The sequence below is a fragment of the Ooceraea biroi genome, chromosome 6 (genome assembly GCF_003672135.1).
Source record: "Ooceraea biroi isolate clonal line C1 chromosome 6, Obir_v5.4, whole genome shotgun sequence".
Lineage (NCBI taxonomy): Eukaryota > Metazoa > Arthropoda > Insecta > Hymenoptera > Formicidae > Ooceraea > Ooceraea biroi.
Window position 1 is genome coordinate 16665283 of NC_039511.1, and position 23057 is coordinate 16688339.

General features: G+C 43.0%; 2 protein-coding genes and 1 long non-coding RNA gene across 8 annotated transcripts; 1 reads left to right on the top strand and 2 right to left on the bottom strand.

Annotated features, from left to right (window-relative positions):
- Positions 1–237: 237 nt before the first annotated feature.
- LOC105284486 (kalirin) lies at positions 238–19323 on the bottom strand. Of its 4 annotated transcripts, XM_011348035.3 has the most exons (28): positions 18899–19281; positions 17796–18086; positions 17582–17695; positions 17143–17467; positions 16390–17048; positions 15645–15740; positions 14998–15176; positions 14776–14923; positions 14480–14671; positions 12344–14359; positions 12074–12265; positions 11695–11958; positions 11269–11625; positions 8011–8512; positions 7631–7703; positions 7082–7532; positions 6847–6936; positions 6439–6779; positions 6209–6368; positions 5904–6131; positions 5628–5816; positions 5296–5531; positions 3202–3463; positions 1818–2358; positions 1185–1728; positions 781–1119; positions 494–686; positions 238–431 (listed from the first exon to the last, which is right to left on the bottom strand). In XM_011348035.3, exons 2-28 carry the CDS (start codon positions 18054–18056, stop codon positions 324–326), a joined length of 9060 nt encoding a protein of 3019 aa, XP_011346337.3. In that variant the 5' UTR covers positions 18057–18086; positions 18899–19281; the 3' UTR covers positions 238–323. The 4 variants fall into 4 exon arrangements, with proteins under 4 accessions (XP_011346337.3, XP_026826598.1, XP_026826600.1 ...); XM_026970797.1 differs by lacking the exons at positions 238–431; positions 494–686 and having other exon boundaries at positions 943–1136; positions 18899–19317; XM_026970799.1 differs by lacking the exons at positions 238–431; positions 494–686; positions 781–1119; positions 1185–1728; positions 1818–2358 and adding an exon at positions 2791–3096 and having other exon boundaries at positions 18899–19323.
- Positions 15170–16887, top strand: LOC113562213. Its single transcript, XR_003406726.1, has 3 exons — positions 15170–15277; positions 16474–16681; positions 16753–16887. It is a non-coding gene; the product is annotated as an uncharacterized LOC113562213 (long non-coding RNA).
- A 163-nt stretch (positions 19324–19486) lies between the features above and the next one.
- Positions 19487–22959, bottom strand: LOC105284485. 3 transcript variants are annotated; one of them, XM_011348033.3, is made up of 5 exons: positions 22824–22959; positions 21775–22742; positions 21114–21696; positions 20669–20989; positions 19487–20569 (listed from the first exon to the last, which is right to left on the bottom strand). In XM_011348033.3, the coding sequence occupies exons 2-5, from the start codon at positions 22735–22737 to the stop codon at positions 19560–19562; spliced, it is 2877 nt and encodes a 958-aa protein (XP_011346335.1). In that variant the 5' UTR covers positions 22738–22742; positions 22824–22959; the 3' UTR covers positions 19487–19559. The 3 variants fall into 3 exon arrangements, with proteins under 3 accessions (XP_011346335.1, XP_011346334.1, XP_019888907.1); XM_011348032.3 differs by having other exon boundaries at positions 19487–20587; XM_020033348.2 differs by having other exon boundaries at positions 20448–20569; positions 20677–20989.
- Between the last annotated feature and the right edge of the window lie 98 nt (positions 22960–23057).

The window sequence follows — 23057 nt, forward strand, 5'->3', positions numbered from 1 at the left end:
AATCACGAGCGTTCCGCGTTACATCGATGCCATTTTACTTCACAGTTCACGATCACATTGCGATGAAATTTATTTTTAGAATTTATAGTTTTATATATTTTATGTCGCTTTGTGTTCTTTGCTAGAAGACTCCTAATAACAGAAATTTCCAGCATTTCTAGCTGAATCCGGCATAATGCCTCATGAGGAAAAGAAGAGAATACAGTTGATCTCATAAATTAGAATTAAAAGAGAACATTAATAGTTCTACATTTAAGTATATTTTGCTATTTACATATATAAATATGTCATGTAACACATGCTCTTAGTGTGTATTGTTAGTTTTAAGAATAAAAACTATCGTTATGATCTTGACGCAGTTTCAGACAGTGCGCACGACGTTCTATAAATGCGGCCATTCTAGTGGACGGTATGATAGCGCCAGTCGATACCTGACAAAAAAAACAATGTATTTTATAGTTGTTAATTTTTAGGAAATGAAAAATACTCATACCTTCAACCATGGCGAAGCAAGACAAATTTCTGCATTCAGTCGATCCTCGCCACACAGACACAGTAATCTTCCAAGAAGTTCCTTCGCGTCGCTGGATATCGTCTCAAAGTACTCATCGGGAAAACAAAAATCACACTTGAGTATGTTGGCGGTGGTTTCCTCCACGGAGTCGTCCAAGAAAGGCGATAATCCACTACAAGCATTTAAAAAGATTAGGCATAACGAGTAACATGTCGATGATGATGATATCATCAAAGAAAGAAGGGAAAACAATGGGGAAAAGATACCTTAGAAGTACATAAATAAAAACACCGACGGCCCACATGTCCGTGTAAGGACCGGTCGGTCTACCTAGCACTAATTCCGGCGCCGCAAATTCCAGATCGGCAGGTGGTGGTACGATCTCGTCGATGGGCGTCCTCACCGCTTCACCCAGATCTATTAGCTTCACTTGGTCCGCCTCTTGATCGATGAGAACGTTCTCCGGTTTCACGTCGAGGTGCGCCTGATTGCGACAGTGCAACCAGTACAGTGCGGACAGCAACTGGCCAGTATACCGTGCCACAGTCGCCTCGTTGTACTTGGTTTTCTCGCTCAGACACGCGAACAACGTCGTACCCTTGACCCTGCAGGAGAGCGAGCGCTACTTAGATCGGCGTGTCTCGTTATCGCAATATCTCGCGAGTCTTACAGTTCGAGAACGATGGTGTCGATGCCGGGTCGAGGCGCATTCTCGAACAGGGCGAACGCCCTGACGATATTGGCGTGATGGGTAGATGCCAGTACGTCGTACTCCGCGCGCGTCAACGACCTCGACTGCTTGTGTCGCGGGATCTGCTTGAGAGCTACCTCCTGGCCGGTACCCTTGTCTCTGGCGCGACGAACCGTACCGAATCTACCGCTGCCCAACTCGTCCAGCTCCAAGTATCTGCCGATGAACTGCTTGGCCTCCCATTCCGCGCCACCGTCAACATCCAGTCTCGACAGAGTTATCACGACCGACGGCGAAGTCGTCTTACCGTCATCACCCATCACCCGAAAACTGTACGAGGTATCCGGCAATACGTCCACTATGGCAGGCGGATCATTGGCCTGGTTCAGCACCGGTATCCACTGTTGTGACGGTAAAGTTCTGCACTCTATGCTGCACGACGCGCTATCGATATCCTGTTTTTCCCAGTCTACTTCGACTTTCGAGGATGCTACAACGCGTGCTGACGTACCGCTCTTGCCACCTGAAAGATAACAAAAGACTCGTGTTAATACCGCACATCGTGATTCGTACAATACATGCTACGCGTCAGATTATCTTCAATTTACGTACCTGCGATAAAGAGAGAAATTTTCGTGGAGCAGGAACCTGCCTCGCATTTGACACGACAGTGATATATCCCGGAGTCCGAAGCTCGACAACCGGTGATCTGTAAGTACACAAAGTTCGCGCTTCGCTGGAACTGATATCGATCGTCTTCTCTTATGCATCGATTCTCGCCTTCCTTCCTCCAGGTCACGGTTGCACCGTCCGCATTGCGCGTCTCGACGGGAAGCCCAACAACTTCTCCGGTGACCGCGCGGATCGACATCGGGCTGTTAAGGACGATTGGGCTTTTCTGCTCGGGTGTCGTGGACTCGCGGAAATTGACCGAGTGGCCGCTCTTCACCAGATCGATCTTTCGTGGTCGGAACGACCATGCTCGGCTGATCGCCGAGTTTGGCACGAGACTCGCCGGAATCCACAATTCGTCCTTGGTATTCACGGGCGATACCACTAAGCCCGGCCCATCGAGGTGGGAAACGACAATCTCGTCACCGGCGTGCAACCTGCCCCAATCTGCGGCTAATCTTACGCGAGCACCTGGAACGACCTAAGGAAGTCTCTCGTTATAAGCGTTTCTCTTGGAGCTCCTCGTCCAACTTGATTAAACGTATCTTTCATGCAACTTGCGTCGCGCACGTTCCATTTTGTAGACACCCAGAGTTTGAGCAGAGAAGATTGACCCAGGAAGAGTACTCAGCACCGTAATACATCGATAATAGCGGTGGTAATAGTGGTAGCGATAATAATAGTAACGATTGTATTAGACCCCGTGGCGGAAGAAGAAGTAATAGCGGTGATAATGATACTTGGTTTTGGCAGATAGCAGAACGTAGAATAGCAGCGTACAGAGGTGGCGATCGATTGCGACGATTTGGCAAAGTACTAGCGACAATGTGCGTTTTGGTGACAGTGACAAAAGCAACAGCGTAGTACGTAGTACAGCAAGTAGAATAGGATGTTAGAAGTAGTAGAATAGAGGTTGCAGAGTCAGAAATTCATTGCAACAACTTCTGGAGAATTTGCCTTCGTTTCCCTAGTGATTGTTTCTCCTAGATATCATGTATTCATATTTCACGATGTACGCTCATAAGTTCTCGTTACACAAGTTGGAGCCATTGCATGTATGTATACGCGCGTGTGTGTATCTAGCATTCGTGGAGCACAAAGTTGACAGAGTTCTTTAATAACAGAAGTATGACTTATCGTCGCACCGACAGAAGATAATGCAATAGATAGCAGTAGGTAGCGACAGGCATCAAGAGGAGGAGGAAGGAGAACCCCTTTGCTGCTGCAATCATCAAGAATTCGAATTGATACGGGCGATAAAAAAAAAAGTGATTAATACTCCAACCAAATTAGCAAAAGATCACGTTAGTCAGGATTGGCTCACCGGGATGGAATTGTTGCGGATCGGCGATCGCGTACGCAGAGTATTCTTAAATCCCTCCAAGAAGTTTAGTCTACTCTTTGTCGGGCTGGGCGTACGTGGTTGCGCGCAATCCAGTCCCCCGGTATGAGAGCGTTGCAAGGATTGCTGATTCGTTCTACGGTCGTTACTCTTGTCTCTGTTTGTCGATCCAGGGACCATCAGCGTCGGAGGAACCGATACGGTTGCTCGTATTGCAGGTTCAGACGTGGTAGTGGTGGCACGGCTGTACGCCAGCAAATCATAAATGAAATACAAGACACAGTACTACGCGTCGAGACCCGTGCGCTTCGATATGCCTGCTCAATTGAATGACAAAGCGCGCCTTTTTTATCTCTCCAACATTCTCGAATTAATCGTCTCAAAAACAATAAAGCTTGCTAAACGAACGGGTCTCGACTCATGAGGGTATTAGGAGGAATCGACATCGCCAGTAACTTGGATTTTTCGGACGTGTCGAAGAATAGATGATTAAGTGCTCAATAGCGACGCGTGGCAGCAGGGTGGGTATGTGGTGATCGCGGTGGATGCTCTTGGGCTTGCCTCCCGCAGTACTGTGTTCTTGACGAAATTATAAGAAAAGAAGCTGATTAGTTGGACGGGTGTGTAGATTAGGTAGTAGACCAGGATTAAAGGACGCATATCACACAATATCACTGCCTTGGATCATTAATTTACAATTTATTCTAGACAAAATTCTGACGATTCGCGGGTCAATTATAGCTTTGCTTTAGACTATTCTCCAGTATCGCGCATTAATATATACAGAGTATACTGTCACGCCACAGTTTGCCCACAGACTCGCGCGCGCGCGCGCGCGCTTGTAAACGTTAGTAAAATTATTATAAATATATCGCACATCTTCATTATATTGTTACGTTATTAATACATCGCATTTTTTCGCGTCTTTCAGTTTCACATCGTCATAAGCGCATGTGTGTAGATGTAAACGCACGTAAATAACAAAATGCGCCCCCTTGTATGGTGCACATACATACATATATCATACACATAGACATACACATATATGTATGATATGTGCATAGAATACGTGCATGCGTAATGCATGCGCATTGGAACGGATTAATACACGTCATAGGCTCTGGAACCAGATAGTCAAGTCTAGAAGAGTAGTACACGTTAAGGAACAGGTGAGTAGATTTTGATCCATTAAACGATAAAAGGAGTATTAACTCTCTCATGCCCGCGGCGATCTAAAACACTAAAGTATATACTTCTGTATCTGATACAGAGAGATAGTTAAATTCTACAATTGTTCGAGACGTCATCAAATATATGAAAAGATATATATTTATATATTTATATGTCTCAAAACTATCGCACAGTTCTTTAATGGTAGCCTTTGGACAAAAGTACTGATAGCAATATTACCTTAACGATCGTTTTCAAGATTATCTAGTCATCATATAAACGTTTAATTTTAGCTGTTCACTTCTCACGTTAAGGAAAAATCGCTTCCAAAACCATTAAACGTGCCATTAAAAGATAATGCAACACTTCTGAGACACCCTGCACGTTACTTTTTTTGTTGTATAAACTGTATTTTAATTCTTATTAGTCGATAGAAGTGTAAGTTGTTTTTTTTTACAGTATCATAAATATTCTTATAAGCTCCTGCGCAGAAATATAATTAAATATTGAACCGTTACTGTTTCTTCCGTACTGCAAAAGCAAGACATCATCACCAGACGTGAAGGTAATCCGGAAAAGGAATGTGAGAAAAATGACCGGATACGTGCATACTTTTAGGATGTGACATTAATAACGATAAAAATATGTAGGCGCCAAGATATATCCAAACAGTGAAAACAAGTTACTTAATTCTCGACAAAGGTAAACATGGAGCTGAAGGGCGCAGAGGAAAGCAGGCGATGGTTCTTAGGAGACGACTACGGTTATCTAGTTCTTACATGGCGATTGTATCTCTTTTTTATATAAAATATACAAAAATATGTTGGAACGAATATTCACAGATCGAATATTAAAAGAGAGTCAGTGGTAAGTGGTAATTCAGTGTGTTAAGTTAGAGACGCTTACAGTGGATCTTTGGTAAGTTCCTTCTGGTAGGCAATCGGTGATTGTATCGCCTTCAGGAAGTCGCGCTGGGTTTGCAGGATGGCAGTGATCGTGTCCACCCACTCCTGCCTGCGCGGTCCATTACTTTCTTCAGCTACGCTACATGAGAATCCTAGCCCGGGTTTTCGAGGATCCGTCGAACGAATGACAAATTTCTCCGGATCGTCGTACGAATCTTCAAGACTCATTTTGTTCACCTGGATGTAGCATGTAGTGCTCGATATAAAAATCGCTTTCTCTTTAAAAAGCGAATGAACAAACAATAAAAGTTGGCATTAATAAGTAGATCTTACCTGAATGTGCGCTTTATATATGTAAGCAGGATTGGTGAATTGCGTCTTCTTGCCGACAGATTCGCTAAATATAATGTTTTGCTCGAAAAGAAAAACTTGCCATTCCTTTCCTCTCGTCAATACGTTTGATATTTCCGACACCAGAAGCGGGCCATGCAGCAAAAGTTTTCCTTGCGCGGTTATCTTTCCCTGAAATCAAGCGGATTTTAGGGAGAATGTTGGATTTCTATCACTTAAACCGATAAGAACGATAGAAAAAAAAAGAACGACACTCACGTCAAAACCTTGTAATCTACCAACGTCCATCATATCGTTCGCAGCTTTAGGAATAACTCGCATGACATGAGCCGCCGCTCTGAGGCCTTCGATTTCCGATAACCTTTCAGTTCGTTCAGTGAGGCGCAGTGCCTCCCGTAGAAGAAGTTGATATTTTGTAATCCTTTGTATGGGTTTGATCAGCAGGTCGCAGAGCTGCAGACGATGGCCAAGTTTTTGCCTAAGTTCCTACGACACATCGTATACCCATATATTTTAGATAATTATTGCGTTTTACGTATATAATTATCAGTTTTCCTGATTACCTCAAAGTAAGTATCTATGTATTCTGACACAATGTATTCCGAAACGGGCTTGTTCTGGCAATAAACCACGTACATGTGTAACTTTCGTTCATAACGTTTAAAAAGAGGCCCGAGCTCTTCGGGTCGCTCCAAACAACGTTCCAAAGCTTTGAGGAAAAAACTAAAACCAGGAGATGTTACGTAAGTGTCGCGATATAAAATTGTGCATGCTTGTAACATTTTCAACTTACTCTCGATGCCACTCGTAAATAGCTTCTATATTACCGAAAACCATTTTATCTTTCCCACCGCGTAAATCTTCCGGCAAGGGAATCTCACAGTCGGGATTTCGCATTAGTGCCATGTAGCCTTCGACTATCTGCTTTAAATCATTGACGTAGTCTCTCTCGGTATCCACCAGTTCACGAATAACAAATTGTCGTTTGGCGATCGCAGTACCCTCCGGATCTGACTTGTCCGATTCCTCGACCGGATTGGTAGTCGCAATACAATACTCCTCATCATTGTTCAACGATTTTCCATTAGGGGTTCGCATGAGACTTTGTCTTTCCTGATTTTCCGTATGTTGCTCCTGTTATAATGGATGGTAATACTTATAATACAGTTTGTACATATATGTATATCGTGCCTAGCCTTACCATTCTCTCCTTCACGATCTGTTCGATTTCTGAAAGATCGGCCGTTGTCGCCGCGCTGCCATCAAGAATCTTTGTCGTACGTTCAGCAGACTGTTGAGAGAATAAAGCAATTAGTGTTTAGGAAACTATGAAAGCGATAAAGGAGGAACGATTGAACATGAAAACGGAAATGACGGAATCGAGTATGGCAAATATCAACAACGATATCAAATACGATACAGGTCGAAATACTCACTCGTTTCCCGGGTAGTTCACTCGGTATTGTGGATCCTGACGGACCGTTTGCGGTCGTCACGAGTATCGGTTCGGTTATAGGCTTCATTGGAGGTGGGAGTTCCAAATCATCGTCAGCGTCTTCGCCGCCGTTTTGCTCTTGCAAACTCGCCACTGCCGTTTCGTCACTCTCCGTAACATCCGCGTCCACGTCCACTTCAATCTCTTGTTGTTCTTCGTTCTCCTCCTCTTTATCGACTTCCTCGCCCTCTTGAGCTTCGGCCTCCGCTTCGAACGTGGCCTTGGTGGGCCGATTGTGCTCAACACCGCTGGGTAATTTAAAGCGTTTGTCCGAGTTGCTCTTCTTCAAAGACGGTCCAATCAAAGGAGACGATGACGTCGTCACGGCCATATTGGTTTTCTCAACTTTACCTTGGCTAAGTTTACGTAAAGGCGGTGGGAGCCACTTCCGTCTATAAACAGAAACGCCGGTCATGGTACGTGATTATCGTTACACGTATGACATTTCAAGATAAGAGGCATTAAACGGCAATTTCTACGGAGTGCTCACCCACTAAAACCTCGTCTCTTGTTGCCAGGTGAATTTGTATTGCCTGATCCGCTACCGTCACTTCCGGTGGTCTCTGTTAATTAAAAGCGATGTTACTCTACACCTTAAAACTATTACGCTCCAGCTTATCGGGATTGATAAAAAGGCGAATAACGATCGCGTCACACTTGACGCCTTCGCGCGCCAATTTGCGGTTTACCAACTTCCCGACACCGGTAGAAATCGCATCGCGCGACCGCGTGCACTCTTTATCCCCTTGTACGTGTAATCTCACGTTACCGTTTCACGTTACGACACGTAGGAAGAAACTCGCAGAATTTGCTGTAATCGCGGAGCGAATAATATCCTCGGCTGATCGGACGAAAGAAATGATCATTCACCTGCATCCTCCGATAACATTGGCGACAGCACCGCGGATGACAGCACCGTCAACGACGATGCCGTTTGCTGCGCGGTCGACGCAGCATTGACCGTGCCGGTCAGCGGCAATGTGCTGGTGGTGGTCGAGGATGTAACGGCAGTCTGCTGCTGTGCTTGAACGATCGCCTGACTGATCTGCTGTTGATGGTACGGATGATGATGCGACTGTTGATGATGCTGCTGTTGCGTGGACGCTTTTCTGGACGGCGAAGTTTTGCAGGAGGCGGTCGGTGGCTGCTTCAGGGCACTGGTGGGCACCAAACCTTCCGCGGGAGGTTCAGTTTGTCCGGGTGTGAGCGGCAAACGCACCAGGGTCCATTCGCCGGCGTTGGAAACTCCGGCGATACCGGTGCTGCCATTCTCCAACACTTCCACCTGCTGCCCTTTCGTCACGCTGAGCTCCCTCGAGCCCGGTGCCGCCATATGATCGGCCACGACCCACGTCATTTCTACCACCCCGGTCTGCAAGCACGCATCAGAAATTCTCAATAGATCTGTCCCACATTGCGAAGGTCGCAATTCACGGTCGACGTACGTACTAACGTACGTCGACCGTGAATCCACATAGATACACTAGTATCTACGATCGGAGGGGCGAATATAGAAACGGATAATTAGTGGAGTGTGATGTGTGTATGTGTGTGCGCGCGTGCGTGAAAGCGACGGGCAAGGTAGAGGCAAGAAGGAGGTAGCGGGTGAGAAAAGAGGGTGGTGGGATATATACCGAAAGCAAAGAAGCAAAGCGAAGAGGAAGAGAAGAGCTGCCCTCTCGTGCTTACGCAAGCGTAGACAGGTCGATACGGTTGTCCTCTCTGTCGCTCACCGCGTCAACGAGAGAACCTCCACTCTCTCACTGCGCGAAAGACCGATTGTCTTTGAATTTGCGGATCGACGGAGCGAGGATCCAGAGCCAATTACCGATGCCCGAGTGATTCTGAACGCGCGCGCTCCTTCGCTCGCTCTTCTATGCTCTTGGCACTTTTAAATCGCATGTGGATTCCGGTGTTTTGAAAATAACTAATGTCACGACACGGCGGTACTTTGACGTTACTATAAATACCGCGCGTGTGCGTGCGTTTTATTATGTATGATCGTGTACACTGTACATTTACCGTGTTTGCACCAACTCTCTTCTCTTTTTCTCTCTCCTTCGCCATCTCCCACCACGAGATACACGCAATTGTTTGCCCTCGACGTGTCGTCGCAAATGATTCTCCGCCTGATTCGTCCGATTTTCGGCACATTCCGTGATCGAAAATAGAATTTTCCACGTGCCAAGATCTCTCGTGATATCGTTAACCCGCGTTGCGCTGCGCTGTGCCGCGCCGCGCCGCACGAGCGCGACCAAGGTGAAGAGAGGAAAAAAAAATTGAAGAGGTAACACGCGATAAAAAAGATTTCGCGTTATCGTTGACGTTACTTTCCTATGCACATACTCGTGTGATTCCAATTATTCCGCTCCTGCTGAATTTCGAAGAAATGCGGTCGCGTTGACTCGCGACTCGAGGTAATTTGCATCCACAAGAACAATGTTACGTCTGTAATCACTCCAAGGAAGCGCACACCTATCATCGCGCCCATTTACTCCACCATGAAGATTTTTCCTGACAACGGAAATCTTCCCTTTTAATTTTGACGCTCGTAATTTCGACGGAAGACAGGACAGTCGGCGTATCAATCAATGTATCAAGAATGAACGCATCTTACAATTGGTAAAGAACTGATCATCCGAGGGAGGAACAGGCTCACGGGCACATATTGCGGGCACGGTACCTGGGTCAGGGAGGGTTGACGGCGCAGAAGTCGGGCCTGGAACGAGCTCGGTGTATCGATGGTGTGTTGCCTGGAGAGTGACGCGTGCGGCGGTGCCGCGGAGCCCTGGCGGAACCACGGCAACGAGATCTTTCTACGCGCCTTTTGGGCGATCGTCGCCGGTTTCTCGGCCGGTGACGTCATGACAATTTGGATCAGCGGATGATGCGAACCCCCGCGGCTTTCACACGCGCGAACGCGGCCGTAGCGCGGATGAGGGTAGGGACAACATGGATAGAGAATCGTTCATGGGTCGCATTCCCGAGTATGCGAGGACGCATGTATTCGCCATCGCGAACGCGCGGCTTTGCTCCCGTTCTTTTCTCTCTCTCCTTCTCGACAGGAAGGTCAGGGCGATTGACTCGTTCAACGACTCGTGAGATTCCCGAGCAGATCCATCCGACCCGAGAGTCGCGCCCGTACTGATCGTCGCGTCGGTCTCTCGAGTGACGAGATTATAACTAACCCAACCCAACTTGCGCCCCACCCAACCCTGCGCGCAGTGGCCTCCATGGCCTTCTCCGTGTCGCACCATCCCTGTCGCAAAGGGCAAGCCCGTAAGAAACCAGCCGAACCATGTAGCATGCGTGTGGCCAATAGCGCGAGTGTTTGAGCGAGGGGTTTCGGCAACGGATCTTTCAAGGAGCGAGGAAAAGTACAATTTTTATCAGTTCTGTCCGAAGGCTAAAAACAAGATATAAAGATTGAAGAAGCTCGATGAATCGAAAGAATTAGTATAGCGCGATTATGCTTTTCGTATAATGTACTCTATACAAGATTAACTTTTTGTTATCTCTCCATCATTTGAACAATTTAATTTTTACTTCCTTTCCTGAAAAAAGGAAAATCTCGAGGTAACAATACTTTTATGAATTCCGACTATTGGAAGGTGGAAATCTGATGTTGAATACTTTGCAAGTAATCTCCTTCAAACAATGGAAATAATTTAGGATGAAAGGACAAGGGGGAAGAGAGGATCACAACAGTGCAAAATACTAGTATCACTACGTATTACGTTCCTATCGTATCTAGAAAAAACGCTCAAAAACGTTGCAAAAAATTTAACTACTTTCTAATTTTTTTCTCATTAAATAAAACAATATTGTAAAAAGTGAAATTATTAAACACAGAAAGCATTGTTCTATATAGATTGAATATTATGCAAAATTCTCAGTTTTCTCAGTTACTTTTCACGTATGGGTAAGAATTATTTACTTTACTAGACTTTATTTCAAACTCTAGTTTTTTCAATAAAGTAAATTTCTTAAATAAATAAAATAAATTTCTGATGAACAGCAAAAATCCAAGTGCAGTTATCTTGTAAGACATATCTTACGCAAACTGTGTAAGAAAAACGAATTTCACTTCTGTAAATTGGGCGATATGGTAAAAAATCAGAAAATTACCTTGTCAGAATCCGTAGTGTTGGTTGAACCAAAGGAAGCCAACGAATTTCTATCCAGATTCTCCACACTGTCGTCCAAGGATGCGCATTCCTCGAGATCTCTGCTAGAACGTTGACTGGAACTCTTTTTGGCAGGGCTTTTCGGCATATTTTTGCCCAAGAAGGTCTCCTGTATCACTTCGCGTAATCTCTTCACCCACAGCTGCTTCGCCTCCATCGAACTCGCCCGCAGCACTATGCGAGTATCGCTAGTCGGTGCTCGTCCTGTCCACACTGCAAATTTACACTCGTCGCCCTCGATGTGCTCGGTCACACCCAATTCGGAGGTCAACAAACGGTTTTTGTAAATATATTTTACCTAAGCAAACGATTGTCATTATTATAAATTTTGCTTGACGCTAAAAATAAGGTATACGCATAGACATACCTTTCCGGCAGAATCCTTTACGTCTTTACTGAAGAGAAGATATAATTCAAAAAGAAATATATGACGATCTCTTCCCTTTCTAATCAGCTGTTTTGGGTCCCATACCGTGAATGAGTCTTGCAGTACAACGTCACCGAGTGCATCTATACTAACGTCGCAACCTTCCAATAGACTCAAGTGTAAGGCATCGTTAGCTTTTTTAGGCACATTTAACATCACTTCTAATCCTTCCTTTATTTCGCCCTGTCCTTCTTGGCAACAATTCTGAAAAAAAAATCAAACGTTCTCTCTTTTTCTTCCTCGTCACATATTCAAATTATATATATAATTTATTTCAATTCAATTAAAAAGTATTAGCAAGTACTTGTATACTACGTACTTGCAAGTCCTTAAGTAGCAGTTGATATTTTGTAATTCTCTGTACAGGTTTGATCAGGTATGCAGCGATAGGATGTTCTGCTCTGTGTTTCCTCTGCAATTCCTCAAACCATGTCCCACCATGCGTCACTAAGAACTGATTGCTCTCGGGTTTGTTTTTACAATAAGTTACGTACATGTCAAATTTAGGTGCCTAAAATTCAATTACGTAATGCATTTATATTCAATAAAAATTTCCCCTGATATTTATTTGACGCCACATGGTACTTACCCACACTACAAAACAATGTCCTACATCTTCCGGCATGGTCTCATACTTTTCTAGCTCACGTAGAAACACATTGCTATGAAACTGATATATCTCCTCTATATTACTAAAAATAATCGACTCTCGACTCTGTAAACCCAACGGAACATTTCCTTTTCCGCATCGTGTTTCGTCCAAGAAGCAGCGGATACAAGTCTCCAAATCCTTCACGTATGTACGTTCGGTTTGCAAGAGCTCGGCCATAATAAACTCTTTTCTTCGTGCGGATCTTCTTTTCTCCTCATTCAACTCCTTCAGATCTTTACCCTTGATCTTTTCCTCCAGTAACGGATCTGAATTTCGGTCGAAAGAGAGATCTCTTTGTACGTCGTCAGACTGTATACCCAAATCGCCTTCGATTTGCGTCTTGTAATAATCCATCCGTGTACTAAAATCTTTGTATCGTTGATCGACCTCGGCGACGGCCTGTTTGATCGCCGCGGCATGGGCATGACCCCTCTCAACCAAGTTGTCAGCGAGTTGAATCAACAATTTCACTCTTTCCCTCGTTTCTTTCGCCGCGCCTTTAAACTCGTTGTGCTCTTGTAGCAGTTGCTCGTTTTCAGTACGATTCTTACCGACGTTCGTGTGCGTTGCCAGATACAATTCCCCGGTCTCCCTTATCCACTCGAGTGCCTGTTTCGCACTGCGCTCGAACAGAACGTACTGATGGCATTGATCTAGGCGTTTCTTTCGTTGAGTCCAGTACTCGAGTACTCTGTTTTCCTTACCAACTAATTCCTCCAAAATATTTTTGACTTTGTTCGCGGAACCGGCACTGTTAGACTGATAGCTATAAAATTGCAGACTACGATTGATATACTTTAAAAACGTTTCTCCGGTACGGCGTACCAGCGTGCACGCCTTTAGAAAAGCTTCCTTCTGTTCCTGATGATGAGTGATCAATGATGGTACTCCGGCACCTTTCTCGCCACTAGCACACCAGTCCTCGTCCACTCTGTATTGCTGTTCTAAACTGTCCAGAACTGTACGTACCGAGTCTACCGTTTTCCAAAAATTAAAACTGGCAGTTACCAATTTGTGTCGCTCTTCCGCACAGGTCACTAATTGCTGCCACCGTTTAGTAACATCCTCCGCGACTTCTCTGATACTCTTCGGATCGTAGTGATTCGCGGTTAATAAGGCGTCTGCCCTCTGCTTCACTTGTACGGCAGAGGCATGAGTCTTCGCTATCGCGAGTTGGAATTGATCGTGTTCCTTCACCAACAGATCGGCCTCTTGTTGATTCTCTGGTATTCTCAGTGAAGCCAGTAATATCGATTCACCATTCCGTATCCACTTAATTACGTGAGACGCATCCGTTTGCAGTTGTAACAATTGGGAAGCCTGTTCTAATCGTACCCTTCGCATCTCCGCGAGGTCCTCTGCGTCCATTTCTCTTTCATTCAAGAACTCGAGAAGCACTTGCACTCGCGCCGCCGCGCTATGTTGACCGTCCGCCATAATGCACACTCCCGCCTCTTCCAGGACCTGCGCTAGTTCCTGACCGCGGTGCAAAACTTGAAAGGCAGTGTTCTGCATATGGGCGACTCCGTCGTTGTGCACGCGCAGCAGTTGTTCGGGAGAACCTTCCCGCGGCGGACCCTGCAATTCCTGCGTCCACATCTCCAGTTGACCGCTCGCCTCCAGCGCATCTCGTTCGAATACACGTAATCGCAAGCATAGTTCTAGTCGCAGCTTTCTGGTGGCCCACAAATCTTCCAATTCTTGCCGCAAGCTCGCTAATCTGTCCAAAGCCGATTCCACCGCCGATATCGAGCCGGTCGTGTCGGGCGCGTCAGTCGCATCGCGAAGTTCCTGCAGCAAAGCCTCACCTTGTGCTATCGTCGAGGCACACGCCTCGAGACAAGACGATCTATGCTGCGCGCATTGCTCCAACAGTCTCTCCGCCGTCTCCAGATTCTCAGCAACCTCGTCTTGTTGTAATTCTTGACGTAGCTCATCTACCCATCCAGTGAGCTGCAAGACAAAACTGTATTAAGGACACGCGTATACACAAATATATTTACGTGTTACACAGGCCGCCGCACTTGGTGTAAACACGTTCTATGTTGCGTTAATCGACGAGTATAAAAATACCTCTTTCTCGTGAGTGTAGAATACTACTGCCAGATCCAATCTGCGACGCCGTTGCTCGACTCTCGCCGCGAAGCTACTAACGTGAGCTTCCAATTCTTGCGCTACTGCGTATATCTCGTCGGGCGCGCATTCTCCCGTGTGAGCAAGTTCCTCGGCGGCGGTCAAAAGTTTCGTCGCGTTCGTATAAGTATTCTGCAAATAAAAAATACATTAATGATACTCATTGGGATATATATATATATATATATTTACAAAAATATCACAGATATAATAGTTATTACTAAAACAATTCGAACCTGGGCAACGTTTTCAAAATGTTCGTGGCTTTTTTGATACACGCGTGCTTTCTGAAGATTACGACCTACACCTGTATTTTTTCTAATGAAAACTTCACCGTGGTTTGTCAGCCAATCGAGAACCTGCTTCACATCTTCTTGAAATAGTCTGAAAGAAAAATTTTAATTACATGCATCGATATGTAACAAGACGCAAAATTCTTTTTCTCCTAATTTTCATACTTTAACGCCAGCCGTTGATGCAGCTTGACTTTACGGGCATGCCAGCGAGCTTCCAATGCCCTATGATGACCGAGAATCTGATGAATAACAGCTAATACGTGGGATGCACCTTCGCTATAATCGGCCGCTGGATTACCACTTGTGCCAGTGTGGCTATCGATACTGTGTCCATCTTGACTCTATATAAATCAAATATTAACATGTAAAATAGGATGCAAATGCACGCTGGTGAGATTAATCAGCTGACCAAATGATACTACGTGCATGCTGATTACTATCAGTAAGTATTTTTATTCTAATGAGAAGATTTCTACAAGCTATATAATATGGATGGATAGCACAAGCAAGCATATTAATTTCTACTAGTAGCATTTATAGAATGACCCGTTTTTCTTTATTATCCCATGCACAAAAAATTGTTTTAAATTAGAGGAACAATAGGAAATTAAATATTAAATAGAGAAAGAAATAGTTTTAAGGATTAATTAAGCACTTACTCTCGCAATCAGAAACTTTTTTTTCGAATATTCGATAATCAAGCTTCTGTTTCTAATCAATTAAACACACAGAGGAGTAATGACGAAGAAAACTTTAATAACGCAAAGAAACAACGATAAAATTGTTCCTGTAAACACCAATTAACGTACATGTTTTCTGGCGACATGGTCAATTCCTTGTGGTTGATTACAGACTTGCACAAGATGATCCAGTTGATAAAGAAGCTTCTTACTGGTACTATGCACCTAAATAACAATTTTTTGTCCAATCCCGCTTAAGAAACATTTTACATACACACAATTGATTTTGAACATGTGGATTTAAATATATAATCGGATAAACATATGATCACGCATTTTAACTGTACATCATGAAAGTTGAATGAATGAATGAATGCGCGCTAATACATAAAAAAAAGAAGAAAGAAAAAAAACTGTTGGAGAGTACTGAGACGCCTGGGCTATAACAAGATAATTATATTGAATGTTAATCGCTGCAGAAAAATTTGCAGATAGACATTTCCAATAGCACCCAAATACCAAGCGAGTAATGTATATCCACCGCCTAAAAGCTTTAAAAACTGAATTATCCGTACATAATCGACGCAAAAAGTATCCGATCCTGAAGAATGAGCGCTCACATTATGACATACTTGTAGCATTGAACCCAGGCCACTCAATAACGCCTGATATGCATTGTAAACCTGTTAAATATCAGATGAAACTTACAAATATAGTGTACATGAAAAAGACAAAAAACAAAAAACAGTTATGACATAAAGACCACGTTTGCTTTATAATAACATAGAGTAACAATTTTGTCTGTTCGAAAAATGGCAAAATCAATCGTATTCGATGACGGTGAAGTACATGCCAAGAGTAGGATAAAATTTACCTCCGTGTACGCCTGACACATTGCTTCGTACAGAGTTTGATGCTGACGAATGTGAGATTCAAGTACTGGGATTTCATTTGGTAGGTTACTAGTGTCGCATGCCTGACTCCAGTCAGTCACGTTATCGACGTATTGTTCCGCTTTGTGATGAAACACTACACTTAAACTAAGTACTGCGGTACGTTCGTCGAGACCCGCCGCAAACTCCTTCCACGCACGATCAAGACGACCCGCCACCGCACGAATATGTCCAGCTGCATAATGCTGCGTTTCTAGCAATCTACCAGCCATCGTGAGTATCTTGTTTATGTTCACGTAAACGTTCATCGAACTCATCGTGAAATGTTTATGTTCCTCTTGCAGATTCTTGGCCAACTGATACGAGCGGCCAATCTCGACGTAACTGGCGAGGAATGCCTCCCGATTGTGGCAAATCCAGTCAAACATCTTTTCGCAGTCCTGTTCGAACAATCGTAGCTGAAAACACTGGTCCAGTTTCACCTTCTTAATGTGCCATAAATATAACAGATGTTGATGCGCGGCATGCACTGAATCTAAATGTTGAACGACCAGAGTAGCCAGTGCTCGTCCATCGGTATCTGCGCAACTCGCTGCGCCATTGTCGATGCTTCCGCCTTCCCCACCGGTTGCTGTCGCACCTGCAAAAATGAATTTACAGACATTGTAATGAAAAGTTTTACGTATCTACGATGTTGCTTATTTGAAAAGGAATAATTGGAAAAGCCTGCTAACTATTGTTAAATCGCTGAAGCAGGCGTTGTCCAACAACTTTAATGTCTTCCACCGGCACTTTGACAATTTTCTTTTTCATTTCATTGTGCAAATCAATGCCGTGCTTAGCTCCTGCAACATCGTCAGCAAAGTCATTTCGACTGAGATCCTCCTGTAAGTCATCCAGCCGATCGAGAAGATCGGCCGCTTGCCACGTAAAGTCTTCTACAACTAATCTAGTGTCGATCCACTGAGCATGATCATATTGCAAAGATCCGTCCAAATCAGCGGTGAGTTGAGAAGGATCTATAACTTTTACAAGAGCTTCTAAGCTGATTGTGTTAATCTGAAATTAACACATATTCCAGTTATAGAAAAGTTGTGATACAAAATTTCAACAAATATAAAAGTGCTTATACATATATGTATTAAAAAATGTAATAAATTCCAATATACTGACCTCAAAATTATATTTCTTTTGTTTGGCTAACGAAGTCCTTTGTTTCTGCCAAAAGTTCTCTGGTTTGATGAGAAAAGCGATATGAACCGTACGATGAAAATGCTCGTGCAATACCTGAAAATATTTTTTATGGATAACAACATGGATAATTTTCTCCAATTAGCACAATAACACAAATGTGTAAACGCAAATATTAAGAAACTGAAAATACAACCTTCAAAATAGGTTTGACAGAGTCCCATGTAGTACCGCGCATATCCACAATTACAGTAAATCGTAGGCCTCTAGCTTCATCGCTCGGAATAGCAAACAGATACTGTAGGAGACGTCTATAATCTTCAGGTTTGGCACGTTCGCGCCTTGGTGTACTAGGAAACAAGAGTACAGGTCCGCCTCTACGATCCCGTCCACCAGGTAGTATTGCCAAACGTTCTTGCAGCAATGGCAACACTTCTGCAGCTCGTGTACCATCCATTATTCTGGCTTGTTGTTAAACTATCATGATCTGTTTTATAATAACGGATAAAACATACGTGATAAACCTTATTATCGTTGAGATAATAAGAATGCGAAATAAATTGTACAAAAATATTAATTGATAAGGGGACATATAAATCTCACGAGTTTTTAAGTGAGAGATCCATGTCAAACCAAACTTACTCAATCAAAATATACAATTATAGTTTTACACAATTTTAACATGAGTTTATCCGCATTCGGATAATCCCGAAGGAAAAAACACCAAGATAGGGTAATGCTATTTGAAGCTTCGTATCCCATTTCTGCCGCGGCGTTACAAGACGATCGCCGATCTCTCGTACGAGAGCGGAATGCGAGACGCGAAAACCGTTGTTTGTAGCGTGGGAGTGCGCACGCGACGGCGGGGCACACGCGTATCGGAATAGCAAGTAACCATAGAGTGACATTGCTATTGCGAGAACACCCGAGTGCCTTTTCGCGAATTTCAAAGCCGCGGACTAACTAACGGCGAACGCATCCAACGAGCCGTGTAATATCTCGAACGCAGTGTTAAAACGTTGCGAACTAGCAATCAATCGTTTTACCCCCGTAGATATAGCGGCCTGTCACAAGTACGCCTGCATACGACCAATGTTTTCCATGCGATTCAGTCGCTTCGACAGCCAGTCGATCCGAATATCGCAATTCGCGAATACGCGTAACGCGTGCCGTTGTTCGGCGATTCGATGCTATCGCGGACTCGCTCGCTCGGACACGGCCGCCGCGAGCCGCGAGTCGTTCCGCTGGTATGCGAGGATCCACCAAGTAGTAAACGGAAAATCCGTAAGCGGTTCTCACCTGCGGAAAGTCCGTATACGGCGATTTCGACGTCCTTGTTCCCTGTCGTCGTGATATCGGGCCCAAATCTCTTCGCGAGACCGTCTTACCACCATTCATATTGTCACTTCGTCAACTTTTAAAGTCACGGACAACCGTCGTCGCACAAGCGAAACTCCGAGATTACCACTGCCATATCCAGGCGACAAGTTTTCAACGACTACAGCTACAGTCGCCAATACTGTCCGACAGGACAGCACGAGTCGCGCGATTCCGCGAGCGGGGAGGCGTTTTAGGCATTAAGACGCGTTTACAAAAATCTTTGTCGTATTTTCAAACGAACAGCTTCGAGCTTGATAGTTGTAATCAGAGTTGTTTATGGAATGTTGATATTCAATTGGTAAATTAAGTCGCGGTTCAGTTGATGCTATACACTTTCTTTCCTTCTCTTTTACGAAAAACGAAAAAGGATAGAGAGTTTTGAAGCATTTGTAGCGCTAAAGAGACCACATCCTAAAACGAGGAATCGAAATGGCGATTTTTTCTCTTTAATTTAAACAGAACTTTACGATCTTTGTAATTGGTGTGAGTAATTAAAAATAGCATAAGAAACAAAATAAATTAATTTTTATTATAATAAAAATCCGACTTTGATTCTCATAGGCACATTTTGTTACACGTTTCATGACAAATTATCGTGTTCTCCTGTTAAAATGTCATTTATACCATCACACCACTTATAAATGTAAAATACGATTATGTATGATATTACGAGCTCTTTTAGGAAACTGTTATGTTGCTGACAATTTAGCCAAAGTAAATCCATTTGCATGTACAATTCAGTTTCCAACATTAATGCTGTATGATGCATGTAACAAACGCTACTCATTCTTTGTCTCAGTATATTATCAGCATCCTTAAACATCTTTAATAAATGCTCATTGGAAATTAAGTCAGACTTGACAGTACTCGTGAGGAGATTCTTACATATATTGCATCCTTTGATACGCGAGTCGTTGAGGATTCTCGCTGCAATAGAGTTGCAAATGTTGATATAATTGTGTGTCGTATCCAAGGGCTTATCTATTTCCATGTCTGATATCTGCAAATTTTCTCTCATGCCATTGTCGTTCATACGCTGCGCTCTATAAATAAGTCTTTTCAATGTGAACAACAATGGTCCATCCATTTTATTTTGGCTATGATTCCCCACAGTGCGAGGTGACGATAAATTGTTAATCAGTAATATCTTGAAGGAACTTTCGAATTCTGCGCATGTGGGATTACCGTATCTCTTGCTGAGGGACTTGATCTGTCCGAAGAAGTGCCGAAGAGAATCTTGATTTAATATTCGAGGTTTCAAATATTTGAATTGATACTTTTTCAGAATTATCCACAGTTTGCGGAAACCTTTTATCGTGTAGATCCAATTCTTGAGAACGGTCGAGTCCCTTAATGGGCTCTTGTCTTTCGAGTCGATAAAGCGCATTCTCCGCAGCTTCTTGATTGCCGTCTCCCAGAACTCAAGATGTGAGCTATTGTACGAAACGGCAACTCTTAACAATTTTTCTGGTCTTAAGGTGTGCCCATTTACTGAGTCAAACAACTGATCGAAGAAAAATATTATCTCTGCTGTATCCCGTCCTTTTTTCTTCGGCATCTTTAATGGTCCATTGATTGTATTTACGCATCCTGCAAGAAGAAGAAGGTCTATAAAAATTATCAATTGTTTTCAAATGTACATCTACGAATGTGTATTCAAAGTTTTTATGCAAAGTTTAATTTAAATACCCTCTAACTTAGTATGATGATGTATGAATCCACCCATCGTCATACTCAAAACTTGCGTGGCCGTTTTGACTTTCTTTATCTTTACTCTGTTTTTTATTACATGATCTGCAGTAATCTTCGGCATTAATCGATATACGTTGTGAGTCAAGTCCATGTGATACGCTTGTTCAATAATCTCCCAGGATGCATATTTCTGTTCTTCTCCTTCCGCACGGTCAAACTCAAGATCGCCGTTTAATAAATTGTTGCGTATGCCTTTAATGAGATGTGGAGGATCGTACAATGGTATTATGTCTTGTTCGTTTACTGTTATATTGCCATCTAGAAATACATGGAATATGTGGAATAAACTGTTATATTTAATAAATATTTAAAACACAAGTACAAACAGATGTAACTTTTGACGAACGATACAACTATTTGGAACTATGGCAGCTATACTTACAATATAACTGTTCTCGTTTTGATTTTAGCTTTGCTGATTCTAATTTGAGTTTATTCACAGCTGTAATATTCCTCTTCCCATCATTGCAAATAAGAGCCACAAGGTGCAGTCCACTGTCTATTATAATTTTAGCGACAGTCTTGATCCATTCTACGAGTTGATCAGTTTGTGCGGCACCATCGCAGAAATAATAGGCCAATGGAAACTTCCATCCGCTTTGTATTCCATGTACCATGAAAACTAATGCATGGTCTGCAAACCTCGCGCACCTCATCTTCCCAAAGTCCTCAAAACCAAGAATATGCTTCTTCCTAGTGTCGTAATCCAAGTGAGGTTGCAGTAACATTTCATCCCACGTTACGAAACATACTTTCTCCCTCTCTTTCATTAATTTCACTCGTTTTTTTAGGCGACGATTTACAAAAGGTATTGGACCTGGATGAATGTTAACTGTTTGAAGTATCGATTGCAATGTGCATGTGCTGGGCAAATTGAAAACTTGTGTCAGATATTGATAACATTTACTGGACTGTTTCATAATCGATAAAGCTGCAATTTTCTCATCTAATGTAAAACGTCTGTCCTATAGACAAAATTAGATCAATTGACTAAAAGTAAATTTTTACTTTTGTAACATATGAGCGACTTTTTTTTTACATACCTTGGGTGCATACTTTGTTGCTTTCATTTGCATTTGGAGGAACGTTCGTTGAATCGGCGTCAATGAAGACAATAATTTTTCTATTGCAGGGCTTTTGCCATATTTTTTCGCTTGTCTTACACGTTCACAAAATGTCAGTTGCCTCTTGGCAACCGCTTCTTGCTTCTTTTTTAATATGCAACACAATTTGTACAAGTTCCATATTTTCGGTGTAAACTTGTGAAAGTACTTTCCTTGTAATAAATTATGCAACTCCAACAAAGAGTGTGTGGAATTTTTTGGTAAGAACGATCCTGACTTTGGAGATCTTGCTTCAGCAAGCTTTGCTTCTGGAAGTATTGGCTCTTGAGTTCCTAGTTTTACAAGTTCTGGAGGTTCCAGATGCCTTAATCCTGAGAATCTTGGCTCTTGAAATTGTAACTCTGATTCTGAAGGACTCGACACTGAAGAATTCCCATTCAACAGATTCTTCATACTTTGCGATACTTCCCTTACAGATTGTTCTTCCCTCATTGCTCCTATTCCTTCAATTTTTTCAACAGTAGGATCCTTCTTTGTTGTTACTTCCATCCTAGTGGAAATAACTTCTGTGGTGACATTTTTGATGTGATGTTCAGCATTATTTGCATTATTACTACTGTTCTTACTATTACTTGTTTCACTATCGTTGTCATTTACTTCACTATTGTTATTACTATGATTTGGCAAGTGCAACGATGGTATAACGCCAGCTTTCAATCTTCGTAATCTGTATGTCTCTACGTAATCACTATCTGCAAAATGTTTATAACAAACAACGCACTTTCTCAACTGTTCATCAGTTAGTCCTTGAATATTCTCCGAGTATCCTTCTCCGAAGATGGCCTTTTTCCATTTGTTCAATAAGATTACATCTTTAGGAAAGATGTGAGACGGTAGATTTACCCCTGTGGTGCAGCCTTTAACACAGCAATGTCTACCCATAACCCCTATACAGAATAATAAATATCTTATTTAGCTCATTTATTTTAATGAAGCTCAAATATGTCTTTATATCAGTGTATTCAGACCTGTTGCAGCAACAAATACGAATAAAGAAATTTATTTTACTAAAAACTCAGGCAGTATATTAAATGAGAAAAACGAGGAAAAAGTCGCTATACTCGCGATTAGCGAAGACACGAACTAAACAGAAATCTAACTTACCGGCGCAATGCATCGCTTTTAGAGAACATCGTATATATATTTATATCGCACATAGTGGCGCTGTGTGGTCTCTTAACAGCTGGCATCTGTCGGTGAAA